This window comes from Staurois parvus, unplaced genomic scaffold (assembly GCF_062004578.1).
Source record: "Staurois parvus isolate SC_StPar_1 unplaced genomic scaffold, SC_StPar_1.0 ptg000014l, whole genome shotgun sequence".
NCBI classification, from domain to species: Eukaryota; Metazoa; Chordata; class Amphibia; order Anura; family Ranidae; genus Staurois; species Staurois parvus.
In genome coordinates this window covers 8,156,240-8,179,478 of record NW_028317810.1, presented here as the reverse complement: position 1 = coordinate 8,179,478, position 23,239 = coordinate 8,156,240, and the positions used below count along the sequence as shown (strand labels likewise).

Sequence of the window (23,239 nt, the reverse complement as noted above, 5' to 3'; positions counted from 1 at the left end):
GTCTCCCTTATATTGTAAAGCGCTGCGCAAACTGTTGGCGCTTTATAAGTCCAGCATAATAATAATAATAGCAAAAAAAGCCTGCACTTGGAAAAAATAACAAGAATTGCAGTTTTGTAGTTTTCACTAAAAGCTTAAGAAAAAGATGTAAATCGGACACAAAAATGAAAGCCCTATCTGACCCCCCTTTTCCTGCCAAAAAAGATGTACAATATATTAGGGTAGAATAAAAGAGCTAAACACTAAGGTATGAATCAGAGACTTAACTTTAAAAATAAATAAGAGTTTTTAAAAACCCCTGGGACTCAAGTGGTTAAGTTGATACTGTTAAACTGATCAAAACCTGAGTGTGCAACCTATGCCAATAAATTATTATTGAATGAATTAGTATTTATATATTCACCATCACCATATCATTATGATTATCATCTTCATCATCTGCTATTCATTTTATAATTATTATTGCAGCCATCATCATTATTATTATTTTTAGATGATAATGATGATGATGATTTGCCTAGGCAGTGTCATCATGCTAATAAAAATAATAATAATGAGGATGATGAGGATGATGAAGATTTGCCCAGACAGTGCCATCATGTTAATAAAAATAATAATAATGTTGAAGATGATGATGATTTGCCCAGGCAGTGTCATCATGTTAATAAAAATAATAATAATGTTGAAGATGATGATGATTTGCCCAGGCAGTGTCATCATGCTAATAAAAATAATAATGATGATGATGATGAAGAAGATGATGACGTGTCATCATGCTAATAAAAATAATAATGATGATGATGATGAATATTTGCCCAGGCAGTGTCATCATGCTAATAAAAATAATAATGAAGATGATGAAGTGTCATCATGCTAATAAAAATAATGATGATGATGATGAAGATGATGAAGAGTCATCATGCTAATAAAAATAATAATAATGATGATGATGATGATGATGAAGATTTGCCCAGGTAGTGCCATCATGTTAATAAAAATAATAATATTGTTGAAGATGATGATGATGATGATGATTTGCCCAGGCAGTGTCATCATGCTAATAAAAATAATATGATGATGATGATGAAGATGATGAAGTGTCATCATGCTAATACAAATAATAATAATGATGATGATGATGATGAACATTTGCCCAGGCAGTGCCATCATGTTAATAAAAATAATAATAAAGATGATGAAGATTATGAAGTGTCATCATGCTAATAAAAACAATAATAATGATGATGATGAAGATTTGCCCAGGCAGTGCCATCATGTTAATAAAAATAATAATAATAATGATGATGAAGATGATGATGATGACGATGATTTGCCCAGACGGTGACACCATAGTGTGCTGTGTGCTCTCCCCCTCCTCTAGTTGAGGATATACTGTATTGTACTTAGCAGACACAGCCGGCAGGTGTGTACTTGTCATTGCTCTCCCCTCTCCGAGCATGCACAGCTGCATTGTGTATTACACGGCAGGCACAGGGACCCAGGGGACAAGTGATATCGTGTGTGTTGTAATTAGTCTGCAGGCTTCCTGGACTCAGAGAAGTCTAGAGAAGAACTAGACGCGGATCGTGCGGAGAATCCTCCGATAGGAAGGCACGGTGCCCGGCTGGACAGGACTCCCACAGCTGTCAGTCTCTGGAGGAGCCGCTGGATGAATCTCCGGGGCTGGAAGTAGCTGAAGAGTGACACAGGGGTCCCCGGGACCTTGGACTGGTCCCTGCCATCGGAGGAGCTGACCCGCGGAGCTGACTATGGGGCTGGCACAGTCTCGGTCTGCGGTGACTCAGGAACTGATGGAGAAGACTGGCTGTAAGTACCCCTTCTGGGACGGACAAGTGTCAGGCAGGTGCCCTGTACAGGGGATGGCCAGCCCCCACGGTGCCCGACTCTCACTTCCCGACTCCTTTTCATGTTATGTGATATTTGCTGCTGAAGTTAGTTATACTCAGGGCTGCTCTATGGTCCTATCACATGTACTAACCTGGAAGATTGGACTTATTCCTTTGAAATCTACTCCCATCATTTTTATTTTTGTTTATTTATTACAGGTTTTTATATATATTGCCAACAATTTACAGAGACATTTACATACTGCAGATTCACCTCAGTCTCATAATCTAGATGACATGGGGACTTTACCATTGCTTTTATAAGACAGAAAGGCAGTAGAGGAACATATTTACTGTGTGTTGAAGTGATGTGTACAAGCATAGCATGACAGCTTTAGTAATGGAAATCTAGTATTGGCTTACCCAGTTTTAAATGTGTAGATTTTAACCTTTTGCTGAACAGGTAATGCATTAGTGTGGTAACACAAAAGGTGGGATTTAATGTTCAGCTGCTGCGCACGTGTCCAAAGCAGCATGGGGTTGTGTGCTGAGAGTGCGTTCACCATGCATTCCCCAAACACTAACTGAGCTGTCATGGACAGCTCTTGTTGAAGTCTTCTGATTGGAAGCCAGCAAGATAGACTCTCAATCATGTGACTGCTGTGAAAGCCAGTCACAGCGGTAACACAATAACCACTTACCCTCCGGAAGATTTACCTCTCTGACCAGGCCATTTTGTCTTGCTATACGGCACTACATTAATTTACCTGACAGCTGCGTGAGCATGAAAAACTGCACACAAATGAAATTGATATAATTTTTTTTCAAACAAATATAGCTTTCTTTTGGTGGTATTTGATCACAACTGGATTTTTTTAAATTTTTGTGCTATAAATGAAAAAAAAACAAAACAGTATTTTTTACTTTTGCTATAAAACATATCCATTAATATTAATATTATTATTAATTAATTAAATGTATTCTGCTACATTTTTTTTGGTAAAGCAAAATCCCAATAAGTGTATATTAATTGGTATATTAATTGGTTTGCCGGAAAATGATAGCATCTACAAACAATGCTATATATATATACTGTAATTTGTATTTATTTTTATACTTGCAATGTTGGTGATCAGTGACTTATAGCAGGACTGTGATAGTACAGCGGGCATTCTGACACTGACTGCCACTGGGTGGCAACTGACTAACTGCCACTGACATCTCCAGTGACACTAATACAGTGATCAGTGCTAATAAAAAGCACTGTCACTGTAACAATGACACTGGGAAGAAATGGGGTTAACATCTGGGGCAATCAAAGGGTTAACTGTGTGTTAGGGAGTGCTGTTACTGTTTACTGTGTGGTGTTTTACTAGGGGGTGTGTTTATTTTTGGGAAATAAAAAGCAGCACATCCCCACTGACAGGAGAGAGATCTGTGTTGTTTACATTCACAGATCTCTCTCCTGTCAGTTCATCCACCAGTTGCTGGGTCCCAGTCATGAATCTCTGGCCGGGACACGGTGATTGACATCTACAGGAGCCATTGATGGTGCAGGTAGGCAGGTGAGCCTCCTGCTTGAAATGTAGTGGCCGCCCTGGTCAGCAAGCAAATAAAGAACCTACGTTGTCTCCTGGACATTAAACCCACTTAAAAGGCCACCAGGAGTGATAAAGTGGAACTATACTTACCTTCTTTCCAGCGCTGTGGTGTCCCAGGCTCTCCGGCTGCTCACATCTTTGGCCAGTCGGCTTCTGGGTACAAATCCTTGGCCATCTTTATTGGCCAGGCAGAGACAACGTCACTCTCATGCATGCGCGGGAGTACATTCATCTTGGCACTGCCATAACTGTACACAGTGCATGCACAACTCAGTGTACAGGCCGTGGAAGCTGATAAGGAACTCTAATGCAGAAGAGACATAGTTTGGGAGATTTACTAAAATTGGAGAACTCAAAATCTGGTGCAGCTGTACATGGTGGCCAATCAGGTTCTAACTGCAGCTTGTGCAATTAAATGTTTACAATAAAACCTGGAAGCTGATTGGTTTCTATGCAAAGCTGCACCAGATTTTGCACCCTTCAGTTTTAGTAAATCCCCTACAGTATGTCTCTTCTGCATTAAAAATCCTGTCTGTTCACTCCCATCAGACAGGGGTTCTGCCATCTTTTGGTCTTTCTTGCAGGTTTCAACTCTTTGGCCACTTGGTTTCCTGAGCCTCAATGATATCTCTCCTACACATACACATGGGAGTAACATGGTCGTGCCACAGAGCCATGCCATAAATGTATGCTGAGCTTTTCATTTGCGGCTCAGTGTGCGCAAATGCTGACAGGTAAGAAGAAGGGTTTATAACAAGAGACCACAAATTTCCGTATAGTGGGGTTCCCTGTACTGCATGCTTATTCCATACTCCAGCCCTCATGGCCCTGAACATCCCTACTTCCTACTACATAAAATGCATGGTCAATAGCCATTTACTGTATGTGACAATACTAATGTGAAATCACCCACAGACCAAAGATTTGGGGAGAAAAGGGCAGAGCATGTGATAGGGTAAGCAATCATGCCTGTTCCTCTACCCCCAAGACATAATGAGCATTGAACCCTTGCAGTGCGGTGAGGGTGGGGGGGTCACTTCAAGATTAGATTTCTCTTTAACCTTGAGCTGAGCTTAAAAATAGCAGCCAGGCAGCTAGCATTTTCAGAAGGTTAGCAATGGCAGCCTCCCTATTCTTCTTTCAATATAATGTATTTTCTGTGAGCACATATTTTAAGTCATTTCCGATTTTCTCTCCGGGGGATCAGGAAGGAATTTTTTCCCTGCAGGAGCAAATTGGATCATCTTTGCTGTTTTTTTTTCTTCCTCTGGATCAACTGTGGGTATAGGATTATAATTTTTTTTTTTTAATGGTTGAACTGGATGGACTTTTGTCTTTTTTTCAGTCAGACTAACTATGTAACTATATCTTTAAAATCATTTTTAATGAGACTAAAATGTTTAGAGGTAAGGTAGATTGGCTACTAAAATGTATAGATGCTTAGCAACTCTCCAGATAAGCTATCAGCTATACACAAAGTGAATTACTGACTGATACTGTGTACTGTGGCATAGAGCAGGGGTCTCCAAACTTTTTAAACTAAGGGCCAGTTTACTGTCCTTCAGGCTTTGGGGGGGGGGGCAGGCTATGGCCAGTGTGAGTGGAAATGTCCTGGCATCAGTGGGAGTAAACACTCCATATCATTGGTTTTAACAGGAGTAATAGTGCCCCATTGTTGGTTTTAGCAGGAAGAATAGTGCTCCATGGTTAGTATCAATGGGAGGAATAGGGCTCCATCGACAGTGTCAGTGGGAGAAATAGTGCCCATCCTTGGTCTTAGCAGGAGTAATAGTGCTCCATCTTCAGTGTAAGTGGGAGAAATAGTGCCCAACCTTGGTCTTAGCAGGAGGAATAGTGCTCCATCGACTGTGTAAGTGGGAGAAATAGTGCCCCTTCTCGGTCTTAGCAGGAGGAATAGTGCTCCATCTTCAGTGTAAGTGGGAGAAATAGTGCCCAACCTTGGTCTTAGCAGGAGGAATAGTGCTCCATCGACTGTGTAAGTGGGAGAAATAGTGCCCCTTCTCGGTCTTAGCAGGAGGAATAGTGCTCCATCGACAGTGTAAGTGGGAGAAATAGTGCCCATCCTTGGTCTTAATAGGAGGAATAGTGCTCCATCGACAGTGTAAGTGGGAGAAATAGTGCCCATCCCTGGTCTTAGCAGGAGGAATAGTGTTCCATCGACCGTGTAAGTGAGAAAAATAGTGCCCATTCTTGGTCTTAGCAGGAGGAATAGTGCTCCATTGACTGTGTAAGCGGGAGAAATAGTGCCCATCCCTGGTCTTAGCAGGAGGAATAGTGTTCCATCGACAGTGTAAGTGAGAAAAATAGTGCCCATTCTTGGTCTTAGCAGGAGGAATAGTGCTCCATCGACTGTGTAAGTGGGAGAAATAGTGCCCATCGACAGTGTAAGTGAGAGAAATAGTGCCCATCCTTGCTCTTAGCAGGAGGAATAGTGCTCCATCGACAGTGTCAGTGGGAGAAATAGTGCCCATCCCTGGTCTTAGCAGGAGGAATAGTGCTCCATCGACAGTGTAAGTGAGAAATAGTGTCTATCCTTGGTCTTAGCAGGAGGAATAGTGCTCCATTTATGGTTTCAGTGGGTGGAATGGTGCCTCATCATATCATTAGAGGCATCTGGAGGAATAGTGTCCCAAGGGCTGGATTGAGGCAAGCAAAGGGCCACAGTTTGGAGACCACTGATATAGAGCATTAAATCACAGCCATGGCATTATTATGTACACTTGTATTGGCCAAACATTGATGTTGAGTAGTACTCTCCACACTGAACTTCTTTAAAAGGAACAGTAGTGTTCAGGTGTGAAAATCTATTCTGTCCCTCTGATTCCTTGCTAGGTCTAGTCAGATTTTTATAGATATAATTACACAATTATCTAGGGTAGAATAGCCAAATATGAACTATAAATAGTGAAAACATTTCAAAGAAATTGCATTTTCATATTCTTTAACCCCTGATGGATCCAGAAGAAGGCAAAAGTTTCTCTGCTCCAAAAAGAAAAAAACTTTCCTGACCCATGAAGATAATCAGATATCTGCACCAGATAAACCTTCTGCTATGTATTATATATAAATATTAGTAGCCATTTATATTTTATGCCTTTAGAAGCACATCCAGCCCCTTATTCAGAAGTTGACTACGGAAGCTTTTTCCGTAGAATGCCAACATTTTAGTGGAGGTTAGATCTTTATTCTTTTTCAGACATGAGGAGTACTTTTATCCATTATGGTGACCTAGAAGGGATCAGCTTTCCACTGAATTTCCTCTCTTATTGCCTTTCTTAATTTAGTTTGCACTATTTCCAGGATATGGTTGTTATGAAACATGCCAAAAATTTAACTGCATGTTCTACAGACACATGTCCGTTTACACCTGCTGCTCCATAGAGAGCAATGGAGTGTCGAATCAGGTCAGACCGGGCCAGAAAAAGGACAGGTGGACCCCATCGGTCCGCTCGTGTGAAAGTGGCCTAATACTCTTGATAAGGCTCTAAATGCTTTTTATGGTGATTTTTTTTGTTTGAGTCTATGATAACACAAGAATATCTAAATCCTTCTCTCTTATTGATTCCCCCAATTTTAACCCCCCCCCCCCCCAATCATGTATTGAATGCTTGTCTTGGGCTCCCAAGTGTAGACGTTTACATTTGTCCACTTTTATCTAATTTGCCAAGTTGCTTTCAACCATCTAGCATAGGTGTCTCCAATCTATGGCCCTCCAGGCGTTGAGGAACTGCAAATCCCATGAGGCCTTGCAAGACTCTGACATCCACAGGCAAGACTGTCAGAGGCTGAGGCATGATGGGACTTGTAGTACTTCAACAGCTGGAGAGCCATAGTTTGGAAACCCCTGATTGATGTCAGCTGGCAATTTGGAGACATCTTGCAAGGATTGTGTTCCACTACAAAGCTGGGTGTCATCTGCTAACATAAAAATATTAATTTTTAATCCCAGATACTATGGTGTTGATTTACTAAAGCTGAAGAGTGCAGAATCTGGTGCAGCTCTGCATGGTAACCAATCAGCTTCTAACTTCAGCTTGTTCAATTACATTTTGACAAAAACTGGAAGGTGATTGGTTTCTCTGCAGAGCTGCACAAGATTTAGTATTCTCTAGTTTTAGTAAATCAACCCCTATGGGGCTAATTCGCTAAGATTTCAATATCGCATGACGTTTCGCCTTAAAATAACTTATGTGGTATTTATCTCAAAAGTAGGGAATTCAGATTTTAAAAAATGCCTTGATTAATGAATGAGTTAAATATTTATGTTTTGCTATATTTAGCACTTAAATGTAGTGTTCTTTTTTTACATTGTCCTATCTCAGTTATTTTTTCACACTGCACCCAGGAGATTGTTCCGTGAATGAACGCACACAGAAATATTGGGAAACTATGATAACGTTCTTGGTGTGCCTTTATTCACCAAACACACTCCTAGTATGATGCTACAAATTATTTACATTCCCGAGCAAAGGGCATTACATTACCACACTGATACATTGTTTTCTTTGAACTTACTGGCCAAGAGTTGCATGTGAACAACACAAGGAGTTTTATTGCTACTGCGCTACTTTGTTTGTGATTGACTGGAAAAGTATAGCTAACTTTTTGTTTTGAAGTACTTTTTTATCACTTATTAAATCCCTTTTTTTTTCTCCATTTCTAACACTTTTTGAAGCTGCTTTTCCTTCATTGTCTCTGAGTGCACTGATTAGGTCCCACGTACATTGGGCGCTTAGCTCTGGTGCAAGAGACTCTGGTGTATCTCTATGAGAGGCTGAAAGCCACTGTGGCTAGACAGGGTTGGATGGTGTAGCAATGGGTTACTAACAATAAGGTCAGTATGCACCCGGGGACAAAAGTGCGGAATGCAGATTGCATGCGTTCCAGATATTTGTCCCTGTTTATAAAGAGAACTCTGTAATGTTAAAAAAATATTAAACTGTAAAAAAAAATATTTTATATGGTCCCCCTGCAGCTTTGTTATAATGTGCTAGTATGCATTGTATACCAGAACATTACGACAAGTGATGGGCCGAACACCCCACTGTTCAATCCGCGGCCCAACATTCAAATCTAACAAAACTTGGACCGCGAACTTCGAACAGGGACAATTCACTAAGCAGTACTGTATATTACCGCTTCGAGCATGCAGTATAATACCGCACAGCTACTAAAATACCGCATGAGTTATATTATTAAGTCATGCTGTATGTTAGTAGTGAAAACATTCTTTTTACATTTAGCTGTCAGCGGCAACCCCACTGTCAGCTGAAACATTAAAGAATTGCCTGCATTGCCCGGCAATTAAAAAAAACAGGGTGGGGTTCCCCCCCATCATTTAAAAAAAAATGGCATGGGGGTCCCCCCAAATTCCTTACCAGACCCTTATTTGAGCATGCAGTTCATCAGGTTCGAATCATACCAGGCCACATGCCCTCAACATGTGGGGTGCTATGGGGCAGAGGGAGCTCCCCCCAAAGCACCTTGTCCTCATGTTGATGGGGAAAAGGGTCTCTTCTTCACAACTGTGGCTGGTGGTTGTGGGGGTCTGCAAGCAGGGGAGCTTATCAGAAATTGGAAGCCCTTTTAACAAGGGGGCCCCCAGATCCCGCCCCCCCCATGTGAATGAGTATGGGGTACATAGTGTAATTTTTTACACTAAAAATGACAGAAGACAGTCTTTGACAAGTTCTTAATTAGAAACAAAAATAAAAAAAATGTCCCCCGAAGTAGATCTGACGTCAGTCACGAAGCCCACCGCCATCGTCGACTCGAAAAACTGCTCCACTCTCAACGGTGGCTCCCACAATGGGAGTTCTTAAATAATGTGATGATGTGGTCAGGTGCATTTATTTGGCCAATCACAATGCACTGTGCAGGGCCAGGGCGCAGTGCATTGTGTGGTGCAGTGGGCGCTCAGCCCACGGAACTCCCTTACTGTACGAACGGCCGAATTAGCCCAAGCCTAATTATGACAGAATTACCTTTGTAAAGGTGGCCTCCAGCCCATCCACCACTCCCAGTGCTTCCACTTTCACCCAGTGTTCAGTACGGGTTTGCGCTTTCCAGCTTTTGAATGGCCAGGCCGTCATGACATCACTCCCGTACATGTGCACAGGAGTCACTATTGTGGCACAGTGGGAGAGATTTACTAAAACTGGAGCACTCAGAATTAGTGATGGGCTTGATGTTCGAGTTGAACATAAGTTTGTGCTGTTTGCCCGTCGCACCCCACAATGCACAGCACTCCCACAGTGCATTGTGACTGGCCAAAGCAATGTAGCTGACCACAGGTCAGGTGCAATGCTTTGGCCAATCACACCACAACTGGGTGGAGCTAGCTGTGACACCACCACTAGCTCCACCCAATTGTTTGCAAATGTCAGATTGCGGCGAGAGCTCGGTGGGCACGGACGGGTCAGCGGGCATTGGGTTATTTAAAAATGTCAGCATGTCAGCGTCATCCTGACAATGCTGGACGCCGAGATTAATGAATTAAAACGATAGACCATTTTTTGGGCTTTTTTTTTTATTGGCCAGGGTTGTGAGGAAGAGGCGCTTGTCCTCATCAGCATGGGCACACCGTTCCAATGCAGAGGGCACGTGGCCTGGAAAGCTGCAGGGAGAAGAGGCACTTGTTCTTCCCCCATCTTTCCTGCTTTGCCAGGCCTGTGCATGGATCAACGGTATGGTAGCAATTTAGGGGGGACCCCATGCTATGACTTTTAGGGGAACCCTCCCATTTTTGGGAGGTGGGGTTTCCCTTAAAAGTCCTACGTGGGGTCCTTCCTAACTTTCCTATCAGCTCTAAAGAGTCTGGTATGTATTAAGGGGGACCCTATGCTGTTGTTTTTTTGTTTGTTTATTTTTTATAGAAAAATGTCATTTTTTTTAAAGTCAGTCGTGCTGCAGCAGGTTTTATACTTTGTACAGATGTGCAACTTTGCAGGTAGTTTAAGGGGATCCCCAGGCATGATATTTAAAGGAATTTTTTATTTTATTTTTTACTTCAAGCAATGAAAAGTGACTGCTCTTTTAACCTCCCTGGCGGTATTCCCGAGTGTAGCTCGGGGTAGAGTTTCAGTACCAAAAGCGGTAACCCCGAGCTACACTCGGGCTTACCATGCGGCGTTGCTCAGGGATTCCCTGCAGCGCTTGCCTTGTCCTTCGCTCCCACGATGTCCCTCCTGCAGCTTCCCCGGCCATCTCCTCCGGCCGATGCTGGCATCCGGCTTCCGTGTTCCGGTCCCTGTGAGGTCGGGACGTACGGGGGGCCAGAACCGGCGGCTAATTTAAAAATGTTAAAAACTGTCATTTTTTTGTAAACAAATATTACATAGCAAAACATTGCTGTTTCAAAGCATTTCACATACATTTTGTCCCTAGTGCTTCGTCCTGTGCCCTGCCTGCATTTTGACTGTTCTTTCTGCCTGGAAACTTAGAAAAGTCCATGGCGTCCAAAAAGCGTCCTTTTAGGTCAAAAGCAGTTTTAGACCGGCTAGAGAACAGCGATAGTAAATCAGAACCACTTGCAGAATTGAGTGATATTGATTTGTGGGGAAATTCGTCATCAGACACTGAAAACGATTCTGCGACTTTGCTCAGCGATGTGCGAACTTGGCGCTATATTTCAAATTTCAGTGTTTTTAGTTTGATTATATTATTGAATTAAATTTATAATTATTATATTATTATTTTTTATGATTATTTATTAACCTCCCTGGCGGTATGATTATGTCAGGAATTTTGTACCAAAAGCGGTACCATTTTTTTGCATGGAAATATGTATTTTTTTTGTTGTAGGCCTGTAATTTAGGAATAACTCCCTGAAATCTGTCCGAACAAGAGTCTAGTAAACATTCCGGGTATGATAAAACTTGAAACACGAAATCATAAATTATAATTTAATAAATACTCATAAAAAATAATAATATAATAATAATAAATGTAATTCAATAATATAATCAAACCAAAAACACTGAAATTTGAAATATAGTGCCAAGTTCACACATCACTGAGCAAAGTCGCAAAATCGTTTTTAGTGTCTGATGACGAATTTCCCCACGAATCATTATCACTCAATTCTGCAAGTAGTTCTGATTTACTATCGCTGTTCTCTAGCCGGTCTAAAACCGCTTTTGACCTAAAGGGACGCTTTTTGGACGCCGTGGACTTTTCTAAGTTTCCAGGCAGAAAGAACAGTCAAAATGCAGGCAGGGCACAGGACAAAGCAGTAGGGACAAAATGTATGTGAAATGCTTTGATACAGTAATGTTTTGCTATGAAATAATCGTTTTAAAAAAAATTGAAATTTTCAAATTTGCCGCCGGTTCCGGCGCCTGTACGTCCCGACGTCACAAGGACCAGAACACGGAAGCCAGATGCCGGCATCGGCCGGAGGAGATGGCCGGGGACGCTGCAGGGGACGCATTGCGGGAGCGAAGGACAAGGTAAGCGCTGTAGGGAATCCCTGTGCAACACCGCATGGTAAGCTCGAGTATAGCTCGGGGTTACCGCTTTTGGTACTGAAACTTTACCCCGAGCTACACTCGGGAATACCGCCAGGGAGGTTAAATTATCATTTATAATTTCGTGTTTCAAGTTTTAGCATATCCGGAATGTTTACTAGACTCTTTTTCGGACAGATTTCAGTGAGTTATTCCTAAAAATTACAGGCCTACAATAAAAAAAAATACATATTTCCATGCAAAATAATGGTACCACTTTCAGCACCAAAATTCTGAAATAATCATACCGCCAGAGAGGTTAAAAATAGAGATGAGCGAATCGAACCAGGCGAAGTGGAATTCGATTCGAATTTCAGGAAAAATTAGATTCGCGTCGAATCCGAATATTAGCCTACTTCGGGTGCGCGAATCGGATTTTTCCCGATCAGCCGGCAAAAGTGTCCCTGCAGAGAGCTCCGCTATTTCTGACAGTTCTCTGACAGTTCCTTCACATGTACAGCGGTTGAAACATTGTATCTATTTGCTTCCATTTAGGATACAGATGTTTTTATTCGGAAACAGATACAATGTTTCAACCGCTGTAAATGTGAAAGTCAGAGAACTGTCAGAAATAGAGGAACTCTGCAGATACACTTTTTGCCGGTTTGGAATTATTCTTATTTTCATCCTACTTCTTCTTCTTCTTCTTCTTCTTCTTCATCCTCATCCTCAGAAGAAGGAGGATGAAGAAGAAGAAGAAGTAGGATGAAAATAAGAAGAATTCCAAGCCGGCAAAAAGTGTATCTGCAGAGCTCCTCTAAGTGTATCTGCAGAATAGAGGAGCTCTGCAGATACACTTTTTGCCGGCTTGGAATTCTTCTTATTTTCATCCTACTTCTTCTTCTTCTTCCTCTTCATCCTCATCCTCTTCTTCTTCTTCTGAGGATGAGGATGAAGAAGAAGAAGAAGAAGAAGTAGGATGAAAATAAGAAGAATTCCAAGCCGGCAAAAAGTGTATCTGCAGAGCTCCTCTATTCTGCAGATACACTTAGAGGAGCTCTGCAGATACACTTTTTGCCGGCTTGGAATTCTTCTTATTTTCATCCTACTTCTTCTTCTTCTTCCTCCTCTTCATCCTCATCCTCTTCTTCTTCTTCTGAGGATGAGGATGAAGAAGAAGAAGAAGAAGTAGGATGAAAATAAGAAGAATTCCAAGCCGGCAAAAAGTGTATCTGCAGAGCTCCTCTATTCTGCAGATACACTTAGAGGAGCTCTGCAGATACACTTTTTGCCGGCTTGGAATTCTTCTTATTTTCATCCTACTTCTTCTTCTTCTTCTTCATCCTCATCCTCAGAAGAAGAAGAAGAGGATGAGGATGAGGATGAAGAAGAAGAAGAAGAAGAAGTAGGATGAAAATAAGAAGAATTCCAAGCCGGCAAAAAGTGTATCTGCAGAGCTCCGCTAAGTGTATCTGCAGAGCTCCGCTATTTCTGACAGTTCTGTGACATTCCCTCCATACAGCGGTTGAAACCGCTGTATGGAGTGAATGTCACAGAACTGTCAGAAATAGGCTATTTCTGACAGTTCTGTGACATTCACTCCATACAGCGGTTGAAACATTGTATCTATTTGTTTCCATAAATGGAAACAAATAGATACAATGTTTCAACCGCTGTATGGAGGGAATGTCACAGAACTGTCAGAAATAGCCTATTATAAATGGAAACAAATAGATACAATGTTTCAACCGCTGTATGGAGGGAATGTCACAGAACTGTCAGAAATAGCGTATTTCTGACAGTTCTGTGACATTCACTCCATACAGCGGTTGAAACATAGCCTATGTTTCAACCGCTGTATCTATCTGCAGAGCTCCGCTAAGTGTATCTGCAGAGCTCCGCTATTTCTGACAGTTCTGTGACATTCCCTCCATACAGCGGTTGAAACATTGTATCTATTTGTTTCCATTTATGGAAACAAATAGATACAATGTTTCAACCGCTGTATGGAGGGAATGTCACAGAACTGTCAGAAATAGGCTATTTCTGACAGTTCTGTGACATTCCCTCCATACAGCGGTTGAAACTCCTTCTTCTCATCCTTCTCCTTCTCCTTCTTCTCATCCTTCTCCATCTTCTCATCCTTCTCCTTCTCCTTCTTCTCATCCTTCTCCTTCTCCTTCTCCTTCTTCTCATCCTTCTCCTTCTTCTCATCCTTCTTCTCATCCTTCTCCTTCTTCTCATCCTTCTCCTTCTTCTCATCCTTCTTCTTCTTCTCATCCTTCTCCTTCTTCTCATCCTTCTCCTTCTTCTCATCCTTCTCCTTCTTCTCATCCTTCTTCTCATCCTTCTTCTCATCCTTCTTCTCATCCTTCTCCTTCTTCTCATCCTTCTCCTTCTCCTTCTTCTCATCCTTCTCCTTCTCCTTCTTCTCATCCTTCTCCTTCTCCTTCTTCTCATCCTTCTCCTTCTCCTTCTTCTCATCCTTCTCCTTCTCCTTCTTCTCATCCTTCTCCTTCTTCTCATCCTTCTCCTTCTTCTCATCCTTCTCCTTCTCCATCTTCTCATCCTTCTCCTTCTCCTTCTTCTCATCCTTCTCCTTCTCCTTCTCCTTCTTCTCATCCTTCTCCTTCTTCTCATCCTTCTCCTTCTTCTCATCCTTCTCCTTCTCCTTCTTCTCATCCTTCTCCTTCTCCTTCTTCTCATCCTTCTCCTTCTCCTTCTTCTCATCCTTCTCCTTCTCCTTCTCCTTGTCCTTCCTCATCTCCAAGGGCATTTAAATTAAAGGTACAGTGTTCTGCACTAATTTAAAGGCTCTCTGAAGCCTAGAAACCCTTTTAATAAGTTAAATTCCTAGCGAATTAATTCGCATCGAATCGAATTTCTTCCTCAAATTTGGCGAATCAGCCGAATCGAATTTTTGAATAATTCGCTCATCTCTAGTTAAAAACTATACCTTTTGAAATTTTTGTTTTTCACTGATTCATGTCCCCATGCCCCTTTTATTGCCAATAACCTTCATATACACCTTCAAAATTGGCACTTTTAAATTTACAAGTTCGAGTCCTATAGCTTGCATTGAGTTTAAAGTTTGCAGGCGAACACTCATTAACTTCGAATGTTCGACCGCAAACATGTTGGTGTTCGGCCCACCACTACTCAGAATCTGGTGCAGCTGTGCCTGATAACAAATCAGCTTCTAACTTTAGCTTATTCAATTAAGCTTTGGCAATAAAACCTGGAAGCTGATTGCTTTCTGTGCAGAAGTCCAGATTTTGCACGCTCCAGTTTTAGTAAATAACAGCCAGTGCTCTTTGAATGCAGAGAGTACTGCACATGCACCAGTGATGCCGTCAGCTGGAGCCAGTGGCTAAGTGCTTAGCATTTCCACCTGTAGTTGGTAGTAGTTGGTTCGTAATCCCAACCTGAAGTTTGCATGTTTCCCCTGTGCCTGTGTGGGTTTCCCCCCACACTCCAAAGACATGCTGGTAGGTTAGTTGGCTCCTGTCTAAATTGGCCCTAGTGTCTGTATGTATGAATGTGAGATAGGAACTTAGATTGGAAGCTCCTTGAGGGCAGGGACTGATTTGAAAGTATAATATATATGTAAATTGTCAGCATTAATACCTGTACTAAACGGCACAGGTTCAGGCTATTTCTAAGGCACCAAAAGGTAAGATTTTTTTTATAAGTTTATTTGTAGAGCAAAATTAAAAATGTGACTTCAACACCACTTTAACAGGTAAGAAAGTGTAACATTCAGAAAACCTAAGTTACATTGTTAAACTGAAAAGAGCTTTGTCCGGTGCGTCAGTTTATCACACACTTGCAGCAAAGCAAGCTATCTGTATGTAACAAAATGAAAAATCATTAATTACGCATACTGCCTGCTGAAATGCAATATGCTCCTCTTCACTAAAACCTTTAACAGCAGTCAATCAAGCCTTTAGCTCTCATCCTTTCAAAGGCATGAAAGTAGCCGAACTTCTCTAGTGGAAACCAGCAATCTGTTATTTTCAACTAATTATCATTTTACGGTATGTTTATAGATAGATCTATTTTAAACTCCAGGATTACTCCTAAGCGACAATGTCTGTTTGTTCTATATTGCTTTATACTTTTACTTTATGAACATAGGTTTTGCCTAAGTATATGATGTGTTCAATCACATGTACAGCGCACAAGTGTGAAGACACTGTGGTGTTCATTTTTCATATATACCATAGTGCTGTGAAAACATGCTGCTCCTTTGTCCAGTTTTCTTATAATTAAAGCTTTTCAATTTGTAATACTTTTATTAATTAATTGGGTAATGTGTGAATGTAGCCTGGAGTGAAAAAAATGGCACTGGTATTGTATCATTTTCTTGGTGATACAAGTTAATGAAATGCTCAGTCCAGGGGCGGACTGACAACTCATGGGGCCCCCGGGCAATAGGGGATCATGGGGCACCTGTGTCCTTGCCCAAACTCAAAAAAGCCTATGATAAAGGTACCAGGGGCATCTCATGGGGCCCTCTACTGACCCCGGGCCCTCGGGCAGTGCCCAAGGTTCCAAATGGTCAGTCCACCCCTGGCTCAGTCACAGATTTAAAAATGAATTCTCTTCTAAATTTAATCAAAGTGGGCAAATGGAGTCAGCTATATAAATGCAACTATACTCACTTTCCCTTCCTTTTTTAAAGTGATTACACAGTGTTTACCTGCTCTGTGTAATGGGTTTGCACAGAGCAGCCCCGATCCTCCTCTTTTCAGGTCCCCTGCCAGCACTCCTGGCTCCTCCCCCAAGATGACAGCCTCCCATAGTAAGCCACTTCCTGCAGGGGCACTGATGCCTGCTCACTTCTGAGCTAGCTCTGTGTATCCATAAGACACACACAGCATGGCTCAGCCCCGCCCCCTGCTCCTTCCTCATGGCTCTGATTGACAGCAGTAGGAGCCAATGGCTTCTGCTGCTGTGTCTGGGCCAATGAGACGAGAGAGAGCTGAGAGAGTCTTTGCTCTTGTGCACATCACTGGATCGAGACTGGGATCAGGTGAGTATTGGGGGGGGCGCCGCATGCAGAAGGTTTTTTAACCTTAATGCATAGGATGCATTAAGGAGAAAAAAAACCCTGCATGCATTAGGTAAAAAAAAACCTTCTACCTTTAGAACCACTTTATTATAATTTTTAGTTACTTAAATCCTACAGAATTGCAAATATAGATGTGCACCTAGAGGCCTTGTGACACCAGCCTTACACACATGTTTAGTGGAATAGCAGGGATGTTATCATGGTCTCACCTGGGACTGCAAGCCCAAACTTTACAGTAGAACTTAGAAAATTCAGTCCTGAAAGATCTATTCATGTTTGCCCCTTTTGCAGGTATATCTATGTAAAACATTAAAAATAAGTGCCTATACTGTTTAAAATCTGGAAACACACCGTCTCACTCTGCTTTGCACATGCTCAGTTGCTCTCTATTTTTAGGCATGTGCCAAAAATCAGAGCCACTAGGATCTGCTGACATCCTAAAGATTTACTGTTGCTCAGGGGCTCTGGGCTTCAGCAAAATGACAACCTCCAGCAAGAACAAACAGGAATAGTGCTGGAGTCAATTTACAGCACACACTCATTTTAGTAGCATAATTATTAATGTGGAATGTATGTTCCTTGATAAAGAACATTCTTTTTTATTAAGTTGTTGTGGGTAGTTCCGCTTCACTCTTTCTTCCCCCTATTGACTTTTTTGCTAGGAAGGTTTGTAATATGTGACTAGGAGCCACACAGGCAATGTATGTATCGATAATAAGTGCGTATGACACTTCTCTATTTCACTAAATGAAGCAGTAAAATCAATTCTAAGTTGTTTTTTTTCTCTCTCATTTCTTTGTCTGTAATTTGAGCTTCAGCTATTAGGCTCTATAAACAACAGGCTATTTTCAGAAAAAACTGCCTAGTGAATATGTTAAAAGCAACTTACCGCTCCACCTGGTGGCTGGAGATGATAAATATGAATCTTTAATGTAATATTTCATATTTACCTGACAAAAAATGTAAATCATTTTAGCTTGTAGTATTATAAATAATTTGTATACAAATCATTATACATCTCCTTCGCAATGAAAATCATGGCTGACAAAATCTGTAATATTTTTTGTGTCTTAGTCGAGCAGAACATAGCTATTTTTGTTTTCATAAAAGTATGTTCTCTGGTCAGGTACTTTAAAGAACAAGCACACAGTCAGAGACTGAACACAGAGATGACAAGTTATGTTCATGTTTGGTGCCAGCTGATATTTTTTATCTATACATTTGAAATGGTTTTGAATTGTTATCAGTGTACTTCAATGTACTCCTGTTTTAAATGTCACTTTTATTGTGGGAGAGGAAATGCTTACTAATAGATGGTTACACAATACAGAGTGGCTGTAGGAAAAAGAAACACAGGATTGTTGCATTAAAGAAGTGGGGGAAGTAAAAAAAACAAACATACATACTCACCTATATGGCTGCAGCATCCGTCCGATGCTGCAGCTTTCTGCCATCGCCTCTAAGCCCGAGAACTGTCTGATCATGTGACTGCTGATCACTCAGTTCGCCATCTGCTCTGAGAAGAGAGTGGTGACCGTTGGACATCAGCTCTCTGCTCTGCCCCTCCAGTGCTCACTGGAGCACTAGGCTGTGGAGGGGGCAGCATGGGCTCTCAGCAGGCTGAGCTGCAAGGCTCCAGCTGAGCTGGTCAGATATCTGGATGAATCCTAATGGTATTGTCCGGATCCTCTTAGAAACTGAAGTGGCTCTGTGACATTAGCCAACAACAGACTTTAGCCCGGTGTCCGCCGATTCTAGGTCACAGGAGTGCAAAAGCAAGTGCACTCCTGTGACCCCTCTCTCCCTCTCCCTCCCCCCTCCTCTCTCTCCCCCTCCTCTCTCTCCCCCTTCCTCTCTCTCTCCCCCTTCCTCTCCCCCCCCTCTCTCTCTCTTCCTCCTCTTTCCCCCCCATTCCTCTCTCTCTCTCCCTCCTCTCTCTCTCCCCCCTCCTCTCTCTCTCTCTCCCTTCCCCCCTCCTCTCACCCCCCTCTCTACCCCCTACTCTCCCTCCTACTCTCTCTCCCCCCCTCCTCTCTCCTCCTCCCCTCCTCTTTCTTTCCCCCCGCCCTCTCTCTCTCCCCTTAGCCCTCCTCTCTCTCTCTCCCTCCCCCTCCTCTCTCTCTACCCCCCTCCTCTCTCTCTCCCTCCTCTCTCACTCCCTCCTCTCTCTCTCCCCTCCTTACCCCCCCCCCCCTTTACATTGTACACAGATCTGACCCAACAAGGTGTCCTGCATTTACCATATATTTCGCTCCATAAGACACACTTGGGGGGAAATGTCTGTGCGTCTTATGGAGCGGCCGGCCCAGTATTCCCGCCGCCATTGTATGTCCGCAGTCTCTGGTCATCTCCTATACAGTGTCCGCATTTGTTTATAGTTTTTTTTTTTTAAACTATAGTCCGGCCCTCCAACGGTCTGAAGGACAGTGAACTGGCCCCCTGTTTAAACAGTTTGAGGACCCCTGTGCTAGAGTATGTCATGAATCATGATACTGCTTGAGGCTAGGTTCACACTAATGCGGTGCGATACATCGCATGTGATTTGCACAGGAACCGCACCGCATTCCTGTGCAAATCACATGCGATTTGTGTGCTTTGAGATTGGAGCCATACATTATGTATGGCTCCAACCGCACCACACCCACACCAAAAAGGCGCAGGAACCTTTTTTGGGTCTGCACTAGAATCGGATCGCATGGGTATTCACACCTATGCGGTCAGATTCTGCACATCGCACAGCTTTGTGTGGACTGATTTCGGGGTGTTGTTAACATACACACCCGCAGCGGTTCGCAGGAACGGGGTGCGATTCTGATGCGGTGCAGAATTCGCACAAACGCTGCAAATTCCACACCACATCAGTGTGAACCCAGCCTGAATGATTACAGAAGGAAACATGTTAGCTTTTAATAGCATGTGATAATTTTAATTAATACATTTTTAACAGGCATATATTTGACAGAAAGCTCAATATAGTTCATCTTCAATTCAATTACATTTTTAGGATTCATAGGTAAAATCCTAAATTTCAAACATTCTGACGTTAATACAGTGATGCTCTTGGATAGCCATGTGTGAGGATGTGTCACATAAGGAGTATGAGAAGTATGACCTCAGAGAAAAAGGAGCTCTACAATTTCCATTTTCTCTAATGAGTGAATAAAGCAAGGCTTTTTATGTTTTTGTCTTAAAGATTTGCTCACATTGGATTTTCTGAAGTCAAATCATTGTGATTTGTTCATTTGCTCAGGAACTTACTGCAATCAACAGAAGGCATAGTTTAAAACTTGGGCTGACAGAATATTTACCGTATATCAATTGGGCTGATTTATTCCATTAGTTGATAATGTTCACACAAGAGCTAAGGTTCACTTCAATAATCCAATTCAGTAAAAGGTACATTCTTGTTGGATTAATTCATCTGCATATGATTGAATAAGTGAAATAAATCTTTTTTGTATGAACATTCCCAAATTTTTTATTAAATCAGCCTCACTATCTCTTGGATCTTCTACTTTATACTATGCTGGTTATCTGGCTGTATAGTTATGCCATTCTTTAAAATTCTTGGTCAGTCTTCTGCACAGTTGTAACATTTCCTACCAGGAATCAGCACAGAATGTGAACTTAAGCAGCCCCCTTATTCCACTGTAATGCCTATGCCATTGTTTCCCCTAATACCTAAGGCTAACCCTTATCCCACCCTATGGAATGTAATAATGGAAGGTGCCTAGTGCCCGGGGATAATTATTATTTTTTTTTATAAGTTGGGACAGGTTTGTTTTAAAGTGCAGATTTGTAGGTGATATGTTTATTTTTAATAGATGCAAGAAATTATGTAACTGATTTCTATGGGTAATTAAAACACAATTCATTCTACAAGTTTTGTCTATTTTCTATTGGCAAATGCATCACATGGAGCATATCCATAATGGAAGCTGTTGGTTTTAAGGCTCATGTACACGGGACGTTTGGAAAACTCTTCTGAACAATAGAAACTGACTGCTGGAAAACGTAGGTTAAAAACCGTCAGTTTATGCGGGTTTAGAAGCGTTTGCTTTTGGAAGCATTTGTGTTTAGAAGTGTTTTTAAAAAATAACCTCAGGAGACCTTCCCAAATGCCCAGAATGCACTGAAAAATAGTAAAAAATGTACTATTTCAGACATTTTGAGAGAAATGGAGAGAGCAGTATGTGTTGAGATGACCTGTCTTTTCTGGTTGTATTCACTATGGATCCCATCATGAGCATAATGCAACATGTTCTACCATTTGTTCCTTCATGTTAAACCTGGAACTGACTGCGCTGGTGTACCGGGTCCATTTGAATACATGGAAAATGCTTTGCATGAATTTCTGATGATGAAAAAAGGCTCTGGACAGCATCTGGATATAGAACAGTTAAAAAACGCTTCTAAACGCAAACGCTTATAAACACGGTTAATCACATTTACAAGCGTTTACATGTGTATACAAGCGTTTGGCATTTGAAACGCTGATAAAATCTACTTCTGAACGCAAGTTTGGTGCGTTCAAAAAAGCGACTGTAAACTCAACTGCCTGTAAACGACTGTAAACGACTATGTGTACATGGACACATAGGAAAACATTAGGGGGAGTTCAGGGGCTGCAGAAAAAAACGCAGAACAGCTCCTGAATGTCAGTTTATCAGCTGCGGTGTACATGAGCCCACTAACCTTAACAACCTTAGACCCATCTCCTTGTTGCCCTTCACTTCCAAGCTCCTTGAGCGCCTGGTCTACAATCGCCTAAGCACCCACCTCACTGATAACAACCTCCTTGACCCCCTACAGTCTGGCTTCCGCCCCCTGCACTCCACCGAAACCGCCCTACTTAAAATCACCAATGACCTGCTAACTGCCAAAGCCAATGGCCACTATTCTATCCTCCTGCTCCTTGACCTCTCCGCGGCCTTCGACACTGTTGACCACCCTCTCCTCCTTGCCAAACTGAACTCCCTTGGCATCAAGGACGCTGCTCTCTCCTGGTTCGCCTCCTACCTTTCCCAACGCTCCTTCAGCGTCACCTACAACACTGCCACCTCCCCCTCCCTCCCCCTCTCTGTCGGGGTCCCCCAAGGCTCCGTCCTCAGGCCCCTCCTCTTCTCCATCTATACCTCCTCCCTTGGCAAACTTATTCACTCCCACGGCTTCAACTACCACCTCTATGCCGACGACACACAAATTTACCTCTCCGCCCACCTCCTAAATGACATATTAGACTGGATGTCGCTCCATTTCCTCAAACTTAACCTATCCAAAACCGAGCTCCTGGTCTTCCCCCCTCCCCATGCCCCCTCCCCATCCTCTCCATCACTACTAACAACGCCTCCATCTCTCCCACCCCACACGACAAAGTCCTGGGTGTCACCCTGGACTCCCACCTCTCCTTCCTACCCCACATCCAACTGCTATCTAGATCTTGTAGGCTCCACCTCCGCAACATCTCCAAGATACGCACATTCCTCACCCCATACACTACCAAACAACTCGTACACTCCCTCGTCATCTCACGCCTGGACTATTGCAACTCCCTTCTCACTGGCCTACCCAAACGAACGCTATCCCCACTCCAGTCAATCCTAAACTCTGCGGCCAGACTCATCCACCTCACCAAGCGCTCCACATCTGCCTCCCCCCTCTGCCAATCCCTTCATTGGCTCCCGATTGCCCAACGCATCAAGTTCAAGCTGCTAACCCTGACCTACAAGGCCACTCACAATGCCACCCCGAACTACATAACTGACCTGATACCCAGATACTACCCTACCCGTGCCCTCCGCTCCTCACAGGACCTCCTGGTCTCTAGCTCCCTGGTCTCCTCCTCTCACGCCCGATTGCAGGACTTCTCTAGGACTTCCCCCATCTTCTGGAACTCCCTACCCCAATCCATCAGACTGTCACCTACCCTCCTCACCTTCAGGCGCACCCTGAAAACCCTCCTCTTCAGGGAAGCCTACCCCAACCTCACCTAACACCCGACCTCACCTAACAACCTCCTCCACTCCACCCACCACTCCATCCCCCACAGCCATCTCCTCCTGTGCCACCTTCCCTCCCTCCTAGATTGTAAGCTTGAAAGAGCAGGGCCCTCGAACCCCTCGTGTAGTGTATTGTTACTGTCTTGGCTCATGTTATGTCCCCCTGCTACTGTACAGCGCTGAGCATACCCTTTGGCGCTATATAAATACTGTATAATAATATTCTGTTCTTAAACAATAATTTTACATG

At 42.7% G+C, this 23,239-nt stretch overlaps 1 protein-coding gene across 4 annotated transcripts in view; it reads left to right on the top strand.

Annotated features, from left to right (window-relative positions):
• The first annotated feature begins 1,495 nt into the window (after positions 1–1,495).
• The window catches only part of TESC (tescalcin), a 119,054-nt gene continuing 97,310 nt past the window's right edge, over positions 1,496–23,239 (top strand). The window contains exon 1 of one of the 4 annotated variants that reach the window (XM_089677138.1): positions 1,496–1,827. In XM_089677138.1, coding sequence (XP_089533264.1) covers positions 1,770–1,827 — 58 coding nt within the window. In that variant the 5' untranslated portion in view covers positions 1,496–1,769. The remainder of the gene's footprint in view (positions 1,828–23,239) is intronic. The other 3 variants (XM_089677132.1, XM_089677133.1, XM_089677125.1) reach the window with 3 other exon arrangements.